This window comes from Actinia tenebrosa, unplaced genomic scaffold (assembly GCF_029948245.1).
Source record: "Actinia tenebrosa isolate PJP-AT-01 unplaced genomic scaffold, QUT_ActTen_1.0 PGA_scaffold5__44_contigs__length_20552954, whole genome shotgun sequence".
NCBI lineage: Eukaryota > Metazoa > Cnidaria > Anthozoa > Actiniaria > Actiniidae > Actinia > Actinia tenebrosa.
Window position 1 is genome coordinate 2,127,810 of NW_028292582.1, and position 13,992 is coordinate 2,141,801.

The 13,992-nt window shown below is 37.0% G+C and overlaps 1 protein-coding gene across 1 annotated transcript in view; it reads left to right on the top strand.

Annotated features, from left to right (window-relative positions):
* The first annotated feature begins 440 nt into the window (after window positions 1–440).
* The window catches only part of LOC116286707 (neuroligin-4, X-linked), a 44,404-nt gene continuing 30,852 nt past the window's right edge, over window positions 441–13,992 (top strand). Inside the window, exon 1 of the mRNA XM_089038167.1 lies at window positions 441–845. Coding sequence (XP_088894293.1) covers window positions 521–845 — 325 coding nt within the window. The 5' untranslated portion in view covers window positions 441–520. The remainder of the gene's footprint in view (window positions 846–13,992) is intronic.

The following is a 13,992-nucleotide window of genomic DNA, read 5'->3' on the forward strand; positions in this document are numbered from 1 at the left end:
GCGGAGCCAGTGGTACAGGGGTCCTAACACACACGCTTTAATATCGCTATTGCTACAAATCAGGCATTAACTTCGCATTTTGTAAAGTGATGATGGACAAAGGGGGTAAAAAAACGTTCATCAAAGGATATGACCTACGAAGGGTCTTTATTCGGTCTCAGTTCTGAGTGAAAATTGGGAAAGGAGAATGTTTTCAGGTATATCCTAGAATCGGTCAGAATGATCATATCAGGCAACCCCTCTTTATAAACGGTTCCGCCACTTGCGTGTTAAATCCAAATACCGAAAATAACTTTTAAATAAAATAGTCAGAATACCACAGTTTAGTTCCATACATAACGTTAGCAGCGGAAACCGTTCCCACAGTGGAAAACCAATAGTCGGAAACACGTTATCGTGTTACAACTTGTGCTCGGCTAAATGTCGTCACGCAACTTGGAAAGAAAAGCTTCATGGCGTCGACTGTGACCCTAAAAACGTCTGCATAGGAGGCTAAGTAGATTTGCTTGGTTCAGTCATAATGCCGCTAAAACGTTCCATCACTACTGGCATTTGGCTTTTTCTCGTATCTCTTTCCCTTGATCTAGTCAAAGCCTTAAACGAGAGTCCTACACATCCGCTTATCATCGATCTTCACAGTGGTCGAATCTTTGGGCGAAGAGAAGCCGTACCACACGGTCGTAATGTTGAAATGTTCCTTGGTATTCCTTACGCTGAACCGCCTATAGACCAGTTAAGATTTGCAGCTCCTCGTCCAGTGAAGGCTTGGAACGGGACTCGTGATGCTACAGATTATGGACATCAGTGTATGAGGGGAGATGTAGTATGTCTGAATGTTCAACCAGGTACGTGTGTATGTAGTATGTGTGTGTAGACTGAATTCTGTTAGACTGAGAACAGCTAGGTTTACGATTATAAACGTTAATTTATTATTGGCTGATCGCTTAACTTTACCAAATTTCTAATGACGATGCTATACATACACAGACTGGCATAAAACAACCGATCGTAACATAAAAAGCGTGACGTGAGGCGTAGACGAAAAACAATTTTAGAAGTATTTGTGGATATATATGATTTTTAAACCATGATCTTTGTTGTTTACAAAGCTCGCTCAGTAAAAGAAACACATCCATCAGGAGGATTTAGGATGGAATCACATGGTTTTTTGACAATATACTGAATTACATCGATTCTTATGAAATAATTATATCAAATCTCATCTCATCTTCACATCCGGTACTGTGTAACTTTGAGGTTTATTTATACTGTAACTAGTGCCTCTTGGTGGTGGTGGCCAATGAAATGTACGCCAAGTGATTTCAGCAATACTATAATAGATCTCGAACGAAGAATCTTATTCTCAAGGGACTGACACGGGCATGTGGTGTGAAATGAGGAGGGGGGTCTATACAATACAATATAATAGTTAATCCGGCTTAATGATGTTTCAACCAAAAAAATTCTCCGCCCCCTCCCTGACTCCCATGTAGACATGCTGAAAGATAACTAGATATCCATGTACGATACCAAACCCGGCTTTTGCACCGAGACAAATATTCGAGTCGTACGTATTTTCCATTAGATTTATTTTATATTATCTAAAAAGTTCAACAATACAACAAATGCTTTATTCGTCCATTGTTTTCATTGGAAAAGGGGAAAAATGGCCAGTTATAGATTATAAGAATTTATGGAACGACAGTATATATCGCAAGGTTAGATTTGAGGTTGTTAGTATGATTATAAATTACAATGATATTATAATGGAATAAGTTAAGCGTTTAGTATAATCTCTATTATGTCCCTGGTAATAACCATCTCGTCTGCAGCCAAACCTGTTCACATTCGTCCGTTCATCCCACTCCTCAAGAGCGGTGCAGATCTTGTACTTCGATCAACAGATCGTCCATTACGGTCTTGATGTTCAACGTCTGCCAACAGCGACCCATCCAAGGCCCCAAGGGTGATGCTACTGATGGAATGAGTCATCATGTCGGTTAACACTTCGGGAATTTCCACGTTCTCTCGGAACCATTTCTTGACTTGATATACTGGTCCATTCATCAGGTAATCACGGAGCAGTAGCAGCAGCACCTCCCTGGGCAGATCTGCATAACTGCCTACAAACAGCTGCATGAAACCAGTCGATGCAGTGTCTAGTAAATATTGTAGACGTCTCGCTGCTCCAAGCAGCTGATTTCTGGGAGTTTCAACAAAGACACTCCACAACAAGATCCCAAGTCGCTTCGTTGAATATCACGTGACAAGCACAGCCAATCGCAGAGAAGATCAGTGCTTGTTGATGTTCAATGAATTGTAGACACGTGTAAGCATGTTCTGGAAGATGGCTGATTGTACTAACGACTGACATCCATATTGAAATGCTGTGTAATACATTGGCCATGTAGGACAACCAATGGTGGTGTAGGACAACAATCAAATCGGGAATAGCCAAGAACACTCGATATGCCCAATAACACAATCCAGCTAAAACAAGTGCACCAGTAACAGGAATGGTACAAGGAAGAATAACAACAATGAAGAAGAAGATGAACCAAGTGAAAATGAATGGAAGTAGTGCAGCCACTAAACACATGCCAAGACCGATGAATGGAACCATGGACAAGAAAAAGACATAGCGAACAAGGCCGACAAATGTACGCAAGATTTCCCATTCTGGTTGGTAGACAGCTATTTGCATAACTAATGTAACCAATTGTAAACTATAGAACCAGGCAATGACGTCACTCCTGATAGTGTTATATCTTTCAAGAATAAACGATTCCATGCCTATATAAGGAATGACAAGATATCAATCACTCATTTATAAGTGACTATGAATGGCGCGCTGTCCCAGCATGCTGTGGGAGAGAACAATTAAGCATCTTGCGCGCGCTTTTCTTCTGAGTGGTAAGAAAGATTGCGTATTTTTTAAATGAAAATCTAAATTTGATTAATCTTGCATTCTTGAAAAAGATGAATATTCTGTCGCGCTTATTATTTTACATTTCAGATTAGTACGAATCATGCACTGTGTAAAAATATTCAGTTTATTGTCTTGGTAAATATTCCAAGTTTCAGTCTTGGTGTTTTTGTTTGTTTGCGAAAGAAGTAGTTTCTTGCACTTTTACTTGAGAAGCGCGCATCTCCTATTTCTTTGGCTTCTTTCCGATTCCTATAACAAGATGCCAGTCGATTCCCCAGAAGCAGAACCCAGAAACAATTCCCCAGAAACAAATGATCCTGCGAAGACGAGTAGTTTCTTGTAATAACTTGGCGTATACCTAAATAACGCGCAGCTACTATTTCTCTAGCTTCTTTTTTAATCCCTACAACGAGATACGAACAATCCTAGAGCTTACCTTGTTCGTAAGGTCTAACACCCAAAATCTCCTACATGAACATCAATTTTACTATTTGATATCAAGAGCAGTTTTCAACAGCTAATTACAAAGCAGCCAATTGACTTTGTTAATAACAATTAAATCTTATATATCAGTAATTGGTAATTGGAATTTATTACGTCACTGGTAATTAGGAATTTATTAATTACAATAAAATAATTGAAAGAACCAAAGGGAACCCAAGATTCCTTTATGTCAATATATTGAAAACAAAAGTGAACAGTGAAAATACTTTTAATATCCATTCATACCCATTAATATTCATTATAATATTCATTAATATTCATTAATATTCATTAATATCCATCATTAGTAAAAATACGCAGGTGATTATAGAAAATCTCGCGCGCTGATTGGTCAAGAAACTCACACTATCACACAATAATCACCTTGACCGAAAATCCGAAATGGCGGCCAGCCGCTTTGTTGTTGTTACCAGGAAAAAATGCCTTTTATCTTCTTTTTTTTCCATCAGAAAAAGTCTGTTAACATTTGGTCAGCTACGATTTCAAGTTCACGCCCCCTCATTTAAGCCCATACAAATTATGTCTCAAAAACACGGTTTTTGGATCTTTTCTCAAAATAATGACTATCTAGGCAAAAAACAGAAGTGGATTCACTTAATTCAACTATTCACGGACTGTATTTTATGGTTTAGATTGACTTCTATTGAAAAAAACCACCGCACTTTTTGAGTTGAATGTAGGCTATTGGATGTATTTTACAAGAGAAAATGCATGACGTAACCGGGGTCAAGCTAGAAAATCATCTCTTTGAAGAACAACCTTTTGCTTTGGAAAGAGAGGAATAAGACCGAAAACAGCAAATATCCCAAATGTATGGGCCATTTTTTCCAATGCTTTTTTTGAAAGAATCACCTGTGTATTTATACTATTTATACTCAGTGATTATCGGGGAATATTTACCTCGCCGCTCGAAGACTCGCGTCTCGGTAAATATTCCCCGATAATCACTTCGCCTTCGGCGAATAATTGTTAAATATCCATTGTTTTCCAGGTCCAACAAATTGAACTTCTCTGGGAATTGCTGAGAGGGGCCTGTTTTATTTCGATTTAGAAGTTTTCTGCTTATGACATGCTCGGAACACTAAAAACGCGCATAGCAACTACTCATCTATTTATTCCTTTGTCTAACAATCATCTTTCATTCATTTATTACATACTCTCAGTCGTGAAGATTTCTTACGGCTAATAAGCGAGCATCCGTGAAAGTGAAACAATCTGAGAAAAATACTCAAAGCTTAAGTACTTTGCAAGGTACGTTATAATTATATGATACGACTAATGGTATTAACCAATTTTATTTTTGAAACCAAAACTCAGTTATTCTACCAAAATTAAGACAGAGGACACGGATATAAAAGCAGTAGCAGATAGGATAGCATATATCAAAGCCGTTAGGCCGTTGAGTTTCGTTTTCAAGGCAGTGGTCGATAGGAAAACTTAAGCAAACGACAGTTATATTTGGGAAAGAGGATTTTCATATTTTTTAACAATGACAATGACAATGACAATGACAATGACAATGACAATGACAATGACAATGACAATGACAATGACAATGACAATGACAATGACAATGACAATGACAATGACAATGACAATGACAATGACAATGACAATGACAATGACAATGACAATGACAATGACAATGACAATGACAATGACTATATTTTTTTGGTACCAAAAAAATACAATTTGATTGTAAATATGCGATGAAATGAAGAACATGCTTGGAACTTCTGCTCTTGACATGCTCGGAACACTAAAAACGCGCCTAGTAACTACTCATCTATTTATTCCTTTGTCTAACAATCATCTTTCATTCCTTTATAATTCCATACTCTCAGTAGTGAAGATTTCTTACGGCTAAAAAGTGACAAATCCGTGAAAGTGAAACAATCTGAGAAAAATACTCAAAGCTTAAAAAAGTGGCGGTCGTACTTCTTTTTTCACGACATGTGAAATATAAAGCATAGCTAGAGATTTTTATAACACAGATGTACTGTGTGGAATTCTAGTAATATATATAATACAAATAATAACGATATATAATACACCTTTTGCTGTTCATTAACAAAAAATATACATTCATTTGTGCCAATAGTTGTATCAGTAACGTGAAATGTACTTTCATCAACACCACAAGTAACATCATTAGCGCGGATCAACTTTCAGTAACGACAATTGAATATGCGTTAATATTCATAGGCATCAATGGACAATCAATAGCGCGTATGTACATTCATATGCGCGGAATGTATTTTCTTGTGCGCGCAATTAAACTTCGGCGTGTCAATTTGGCGTGTCTATATGGAACTTAAGGTGAATTTGATTAACCATATTAACTCTGGACGGTTGGATATTACTGACGTAAGGAGCATCTCGCGGTCGCGCTGTTGTTGGTATAGTACAAACAGAGTCAAGTACGGAACGGCCGTTAAAGAAGTAACGCTCATAGGCTATTCAAACCGTTTGACCTTTGGAATGAAAACGTCTAGATTACAACAGCGAACGAAGGAACACGGACACAAGATAAATCAAACAAGTATAACGTTAATTTAATTCAAATAATCGAAAGGAATAAAAAAACCTATAGAAATCCAACCACATTCGGTGTCCTAGTGCCCTTGGTCTCACACTTAGGAATTTTGTACACAACTTACCATCACCCCCAGGGGCTAGTTTTGTTCTTGGAAGATTCTTCGACAAAAAGTTTTCCAAGGCCGACAGTTTTAGGCTTTGAATCTCTTTTACTTAAAGAAAAACGAAAGCTAACTACAGATAATCCAATACATTATCAAGTTTAGTGAAATTTACCTAGGATGTCTTTCATTGAGATCGAAAATTAGGACAAATCAAGATTAAAAAACAGACTTGAAAACTCGTTAAGGTAAAAAATGAGGTTTACTTAAAAAAACAGAGCTTACATTCATTTTAACAGTTGACAAGAACAACTGAGACAAAATAAAAAATAATGCAAAAGGCAATGCAAAATACAAAACGACTCATTTCTTTGGCAGTAAATTGGCGTTTGTAAATGTTTTTGAATATTTTCAGTTTAGCTTTTTAGAGTGAAAGTCTGGTAGGTCTTTATACAATAATAACATCTTTCAACAACACAAATTTAAGCTTATTTTTATAATCATACTTGCTCGAACAGCTTAATAAACAGTTGAATATTTGGTAAAAATTTATATTTCATTTAATGATTAAATAAATTATCTGTAGAAAGATATAAAATTATTGAATGAAAGTCTTCTTTGTTTTGCCGATTGGACCCCGCGATAGGAGGCGAACAAAGCTTTTTCTTGAACGAAAAACATACGATAGCTGGTTAAAAACAACCGAATTGTTAAAGATTTACAAAGCTAAATAAAGGACGAATATTTGTTGCAATATGCTCTTCATGTTATATTTCCTCCAGCATTAAAATAAATTAATCTTATCGATAGAAATATAAAAAGTTTTGAGAGAAAGTCTTTGATTTCTCGATTCGTCGAGAAAAATGCTTATCAAAAAAAATATATATATACGATTGTTTGCTAAAAAATACACACCTGAATTCTTGAAGAACATTTCTTGATCCATCTTTGCCTACATGAAAGTGTTTTTTTAATTGTTTTTGGTCTATAACTTGTCATAAAGCGATTTTTTCTGTGCATTTGAGAGCCGCATTTGTGAGTAGTTTTGCTTTGATATCAAGCGGGATTCCTGTGTTGTGTACACGCCCGGATGGACGGACGGACGGACGGACGTACGGACGGAAGTGACGTCAGCCAAACCATGAAAAATCAAATCGATGATTTACCATTTTTTCTTAAGTATAGGGCTCCGCTATAAGCATAAAAGAGACTGTCCTGTCTGTAACAAGCCTAATCTTAAGTTTATGAGTGATCATTTACGTCAAGAAACATAATCTATATGGGGATGAAAGGAAAAAATGGTTAGGAAGGGCAAGGTTCTCACTACTACAAAACCACATCTCGAGCTTGCTACCGGCACGGCCAGCAAGTAGTTCAAAAGATAACAAGCTCTGTACCCAAATCAACAAAAACTCCAAAAGTACGGCTGTCTTTGACTACTACACCCTATCCAGAATTCAACCTCCGCCATAAATTTTCTCTCTTGGTAGTGGGTCCCACTCAGTGTGGTAAAACCTATTTCGTCCAACAGATTTTAGAAAAGAATCGTATCGTGTATGAAGAGCAGAAAAATATCCGTATTCTTTGGTGCTATAATCAATGGCAAGATCTTTACGATGTCTTGAAAAAATCCCTTGGAAAAAGAATTCAATTTGGAAGAGGATTACCCGATCGAGCTGTCCGACTGATCTGAGTGAGATTAATCCCAAGCACAACAACATAAACATACTGGATGATCTGATGGCCGAAGCGACAGACAGTCCTGTAGTAGCTCGATTATTTACTCAAGGTCGCCATAGAAACGCTAGTGTTATCTTCTTGCTTCAGAACATGTTTCCTAAGGGAAAATTTAATATAGACATTAGTCTATTAGACATATGCCCAATATCTTGCTCTCTTCCGAAGCCCTAGTGACAGAAAACAAATTGGAATCGTCGGAGAGCGAATGTTTGATAAGAATAGAGACCAATTTATGTCCGCCTACCACAGAGAGACCGAAAAGCCATTTGGATACTTATTAGTGGATAACAAACCCGACAACCCAGCCGATAAGCAAGTTCTTGGAGACAAACATTAAGGTGAGCAGTAGTGTCGAGTCAGCACCAGTGTTTGGCACCGAAACAAAGCCAGAAAGAAAACGACCTAAACTCGCACATCGTCCTATAATCTGGTCGAATGCAGCTATCCCCGTGTGGCAAAACTACATCTCGGGAGCACCAGCATTGCGAAACATTGCAGAAGGATACGATATTATAGAAATGTATAGAACATCGCGTAACAGTGCAGATCCTAACCATCCCGGTGTCTACATTGATGGAGAAAACTATTGGGCTGTCAAGATAAGGCACCGATCTACAGGTAGCGTGAAGTGGATAAAACTACAAGAAGACGAACCCACAGTCCGAGCCATTGCCGAATAGAATATGGCTAATGACTAACCACAGTTGTGAAGTAATAAAAGAAATGTAATATCGCTAGCCTTGAGTCATCCATCCGCTTCATATTAATTTAAAATCGCTTAGGGTGGATGTCAATCCACTAGAATCTACACTATAACCTATACTAGATCTACTATCTACACTAGGATCTACACTATATATAGAGCTAGGCTATCAGCTATCAAGCTATCGTCTATTGGCATGTACCTAGCCTGAAAGTCCACACCTGGCTGAACTCATTAGTGAATAAGAAATTTGCACTAATTTTTTTTTTTTTTTTTAATTGGATGGACGGTTTGTTTTGTAAAACTGAGAAAGAGTAGATCGTGGTCTTGATATCTAGTAGGTAATTCGTAAGATTGACTCGGCAATTATGCAGAACATAGTCCTCTATTGTTACACGTGATGGGTGAAGAAATATACTGTATACTGACAATCAAAACATCATATTTAGTTAAATAATGAAAAGAGCTGTAACTAAACTTATTTTGTATTCACATGCATTGAGAGTTTTATGAATAAATTTCAATTTCTTTTTTAGAAAACGTGTTTGGCGTTGTTCCTTGGTAATAACTAAACTGTAAACCAATAAAGTTGTATATGCAAAATAAATGGAATATTTGCTAGCGAATAGGATTTTTATGCTCCCTCTAACTTCCATTTGTTAATGTTTTTATAATATAATTAATGCTTTATAGTAATTATGGCTATATGGTTGCCATTTATTGATATATGATAGCAGTCATGTGTTTATGGTCAGCGGACATACATCACGTGAACAAGGCCCCCCTTTTATGTTTACTGGCCTTGTTCACGTGATGTAACCTTGGGAACACAGTTGACCCGAACATCCAATCCATCAACTGGTAGCTTTTTCGTAGCTGTTTTATAACGTTTAAAAGGTAAGGCTTACTTTATATTATGGAGTTATTAGCTCCAAATGTCCTCATTTTGGGTCATTCATTTGTACGTCGGCTTAAAGCTGATCTTTCTGCACGCTTCGATCCTCGCGTTGACGATCATTTCGGTCTGATCGGCAGTGCTAACATTCAATTGTTTGAGGTTGGCGGTCGAACTGTGAGTTCGCTCCGCGAACATGACCTTTTTCCCTCCCAGCCTTGCCCATTTGTCACTGTGTGCGTATTGTAATTAATTCATTGAACTTATTGACTTAATAAACCGGCTTTGGGTTTTTAACCCATAGTCCTTACCGTTCAATCCTTAATCAGTGTCTACTTAGCCCAGTAAACCGAGCTCAGGCAAAGCAGCATTTCCAGCATTTATTTTTAGTAGGAGAAGTTAGAGGTAGAGCATAAAGAAACTTGAGTGAAAAACACTTGTGGTCAATATTTACTGCATTCAGCGAACCTCGACAATATGTTACACATAATATGATGAACAATAAAGCAAGTCTAACAAATTCACGTCCAGGATGATAATCATTGTCTGCATGATCTTCTGCCGCAAACTGCAGAATCGAGGCCATAATTTACGATTTTGGGCGAAAATTTCGAGTATGACTAAAATATGGTCAAACATTTCTCACAAATCGAAATAAATATAATAGTAATCAAACTTCTCATGATGCATGACGTTTATTCATTATTTGCATATATCGCAGCGAGAGCTGCACTGAGGTGAATCCAACTGGCAATCAGGCAGATAAGAAGATAATGAGAACGAAAAAAGACATAGCATGAATAAAAAATAACAAACCACGCGAATTAAACATAATGAGGGAATTATTTTTCATCATGTCGATAGTGAACTAATTCGTTAATATAAAATACAAATGATCGATGATCAAAAGAAATCATGACATCATCCGGCCGAATCAGCAGGAGATAAAAAAGTAGTCTCCTTTTGCTCCGGAGCGGTTCCAGAGCTCAATGATGTAGAACACCTCCTCTCCCTACGGGCCCGGGGTAGCCCGACGGGGCCCGTGATGCAGAACTCATATTTGTATACTACTAGGGATGACAAAATGTGTTGAATCACCCACATAGTCGGGACCCAAAAAGCTGCTAAAAAGTTAACAAAACAATTTCATTCGAAAATTCTTACTGATGCAAGACAACCTATTATCTAGGTATGTAGTAGCGTCGCGAAACGACACGAATAGCAGCTGCGTATGTAATAACCCTTGATACAAACGCTTGATTTTAGTTCTGATCCACGACACAATTCTACTGACCAACATGAAGCTGATCTGTGCCGGTCTGCCCAAGACGGGAACCAAATCCCTCGCCCGTGCACTGCGAATTCTAGACTACGAAGTGTACGATTTTGATGAAAACGTTTTGTACTATATGAAAGAGTGGTTAGATTTCTTCAAACATGGTAGGGAACCCGACTTCTATGCCATGTTTAAAGATGTAGACGCTGTGGTCGGTAGCCCGTCCCAGTTTCTCTTTGAAGAACTGATGGAAGCATTTCCTGACGCTAAAGTAATTCTTTCTATGCGAGAAGATGAAGACACTTGGATCAGAAGTTATAAAAAACACAACGAAATTATGGAGAATTCCCTCATAATGAAGATAAAATGTTTGCTTCCAACATTAAATAAAGTTTGGTTAATTATTGGTAAGTCAAGAATGGCAAACGTAGGGACTCTTGATCCAAAATCATCATACATCTGTCGCAAGCGATATCGCTGTCACAACGATCGAGTCAAGTCTGTAGTTCCTGCAGACAAGCTGCTTGTCTACAGTGTTAAACAAGGATGGGAACCATTGTGTGAGTTTACTGGCAAGAAGACCCCAGACCAGCCATTTCCACATTTGAATGTCTCAGGAGAATTTTTGCCCTTTCTCTTAAACGAAACCGAGTTGGGGAGGAAAATAGCACGAGAAGTTAGAGTTGTAAAGGTGTGTTGTGTAGCGGTGATCGTGGCTATGATTGGTGTGGTTATGATCTACTTGTTTGCACTTTTTTAATGGACTTAATCGAGGCAAGCTATTTGGATAAAGATAGTATAAAATTTGAAAAAATTGGAATTCTTGTTATTTTTAGACCATCGTAGATAGCCAAATAGTTCCCTGACTTCGTGACACGATCATTTATTAGAGGGGCATTGGGAGGATTATTAATTTTCATGCAAGCTAAAAGGGAGAATGACCAACTTGTGTTGTAATTCAAACATAAATATGTATTTGGAAATATGTATTTGAGATGAACATGAGTTATAATTAAAAAAGAAATATGTATTTTAAAGTTAATAGGTTGTACTGTTCTGTGTTTTTTCTCTCTTTGTGTGTGTGTGTGTGTTTCTTTTTCTGATTTATGTAAGTATAGAGCACATGCAGTAAAACCATGAAATGAGAACAAAGTGGATACTGAAAAATAGTGACTAATAGTTGCTATTATTCAACCAGAACATTCATTATACAAAGACAACACTCACAAGATATCATTTGTGTCGTTTGTGCAATGAATGTTCGAGTGACAGCAACTGTTAGTTATCTATTCAGTAATAAGTATATACTTATAGCAATATATTATATATCGTTATTATTTGTATTATATATATTACTAGAATTCCACACAGTACATCTGTGTTATGAAAATCTCTAGCTATGCTTTATATTTCACATGTCGTGAAAAAAGAAGTACGACCGCCACTTTTTTAAGCTTTGAGTATCTTTCACAGATTGTTTCACTTTCACGGATTTGTCACTTTTTAGCCGTAAGAAATCTTCACTACTGAGAGTATGGAATTATAAAGGTTGCATGATGGCGTCATTTGCCTCCTACTACCAAGATGCTTTCTTGTTTAAATTTGTATTCCCTCATGAGAATAGTAAGACAATTTGTGCTAATTAACTGAACAAAAGAAAGTGTGCAAGGGAGTCTGGTAGTAGAGGTCAATGACGCCATCGTGCAAACGTCCTATAAAGGAATGAAAGATGATTGTTAGACAAAGGAATAAATAGATGAGTAGTTGCTATGCGCGTTTTTAGCGTTCCGAGAATGTCAAGAGCAGAAGTTCCAAGCATGTTGTTATTTTCATCGTATATTCATAATCAAATTGTAATTTTTTGTTGCTAAAAAAATAAAGTCCTTGTCATTGTCATTGTCATTGTCATTGTCATTGTCATTGTCAAAAATATGAAAATCCTCTTTCCCAAATATAACTGTCGTTTGCTTTGGGAATCATTTTCATACAATATCATTAATATACTAAAGTATTAAATGCATGGTTTCGCGGTGTTTTACATATTAACGGTGACTGACTTAGAATGATAATATTATAATCACTAAATACTTGATACAAGAACGTTGTCAAATAAAAATATAAAATATCGTACAAAATAAAAAAATTCATAGCTGAATTTAAATAGAAATATTGTTATATATTTTGATTCTAAAACCCTCCATATTGATTAAATCAGATCACACCTATCTTGCATAGAAAATAATTCATCTCAATTCATTATTTTGTATTTTTCATATTCTACATTCTTAAGGTCTGTCATTCAATATACACTAAGAACGTCTGAGTAAGAGGCTAAGAGGTGGTGTTTTATAGGAATATTCATTGGCTGACGAGGGAATTCCAAGTTGAATTCACGAGAAAAGGCGGTATCGCATGAGTCGCGAAGCAACGAGTGCGTCATCGCCTTTTCAAGTGAATTCAACTTGGAATTCCCGAGTGAAGGCAATGAATTCTCCTTGAATCCCATGACACTATTCAATCTAAGCGAATATAAAGAAGAAAAACGAAAAAAATCGTGCGAGTTCAAGAAAACCTTGGCCCACGAAGGAAACCATTCTGATGCCATCCTCCCAACCAATAGGAATTCCGCTCAAAGGTGAGCGTTTGATCTTTTGGTTTGAACCTCGTGGCAAGAGAATAATATTTTCGACTTTGGAAAAAACTAACTGTTTATTCTCAAAAATCGCCTTCGCTACAATACTTCGTTTAATCTGTTACAACAATAATGACTTTTTCTCGTCTTGATCGAAATCTAACGCAGTTCAGCAGTCTAAATGTGCGAAAATGTCATGCAAAACAAAGAAGCTAACTGGTGAGTACACAAAACTTTTAAGACTTTTCTCTGAATTACACATTCAATTACTAAATAGACTAAATAGACTAAATGAAATCAAAATAAGTAAATTCCTTTTTCTTATTCTACTGTTGTGTTGCTCAGTTAGTGTTGGATGAAGAAAGAGCTAGCGATGGACACCAGCCTGTAGATTGATGGAAATATTTACGGGTGAGTTGTTAAATGTGACTCCGGTAAACAGTCCACTTACGGCTCCACTCAACCCAAGACCATTATAAGGGGCTTCGGCAGCTTTACTTGTTTGGTTCGCCTGCTGACCTTCTACATTGGCAGATATTTCATTCAAAGTATTTCTTGCTGGTGATCTTGAACTTTCAACTACTGACGTACTGACCGTACTACTACTTTGACTGCAAGGAGAAAATCCAGCCAGCTTGTGGGACATTTTGCGTTGTTTTTCCAATGGGTTATGG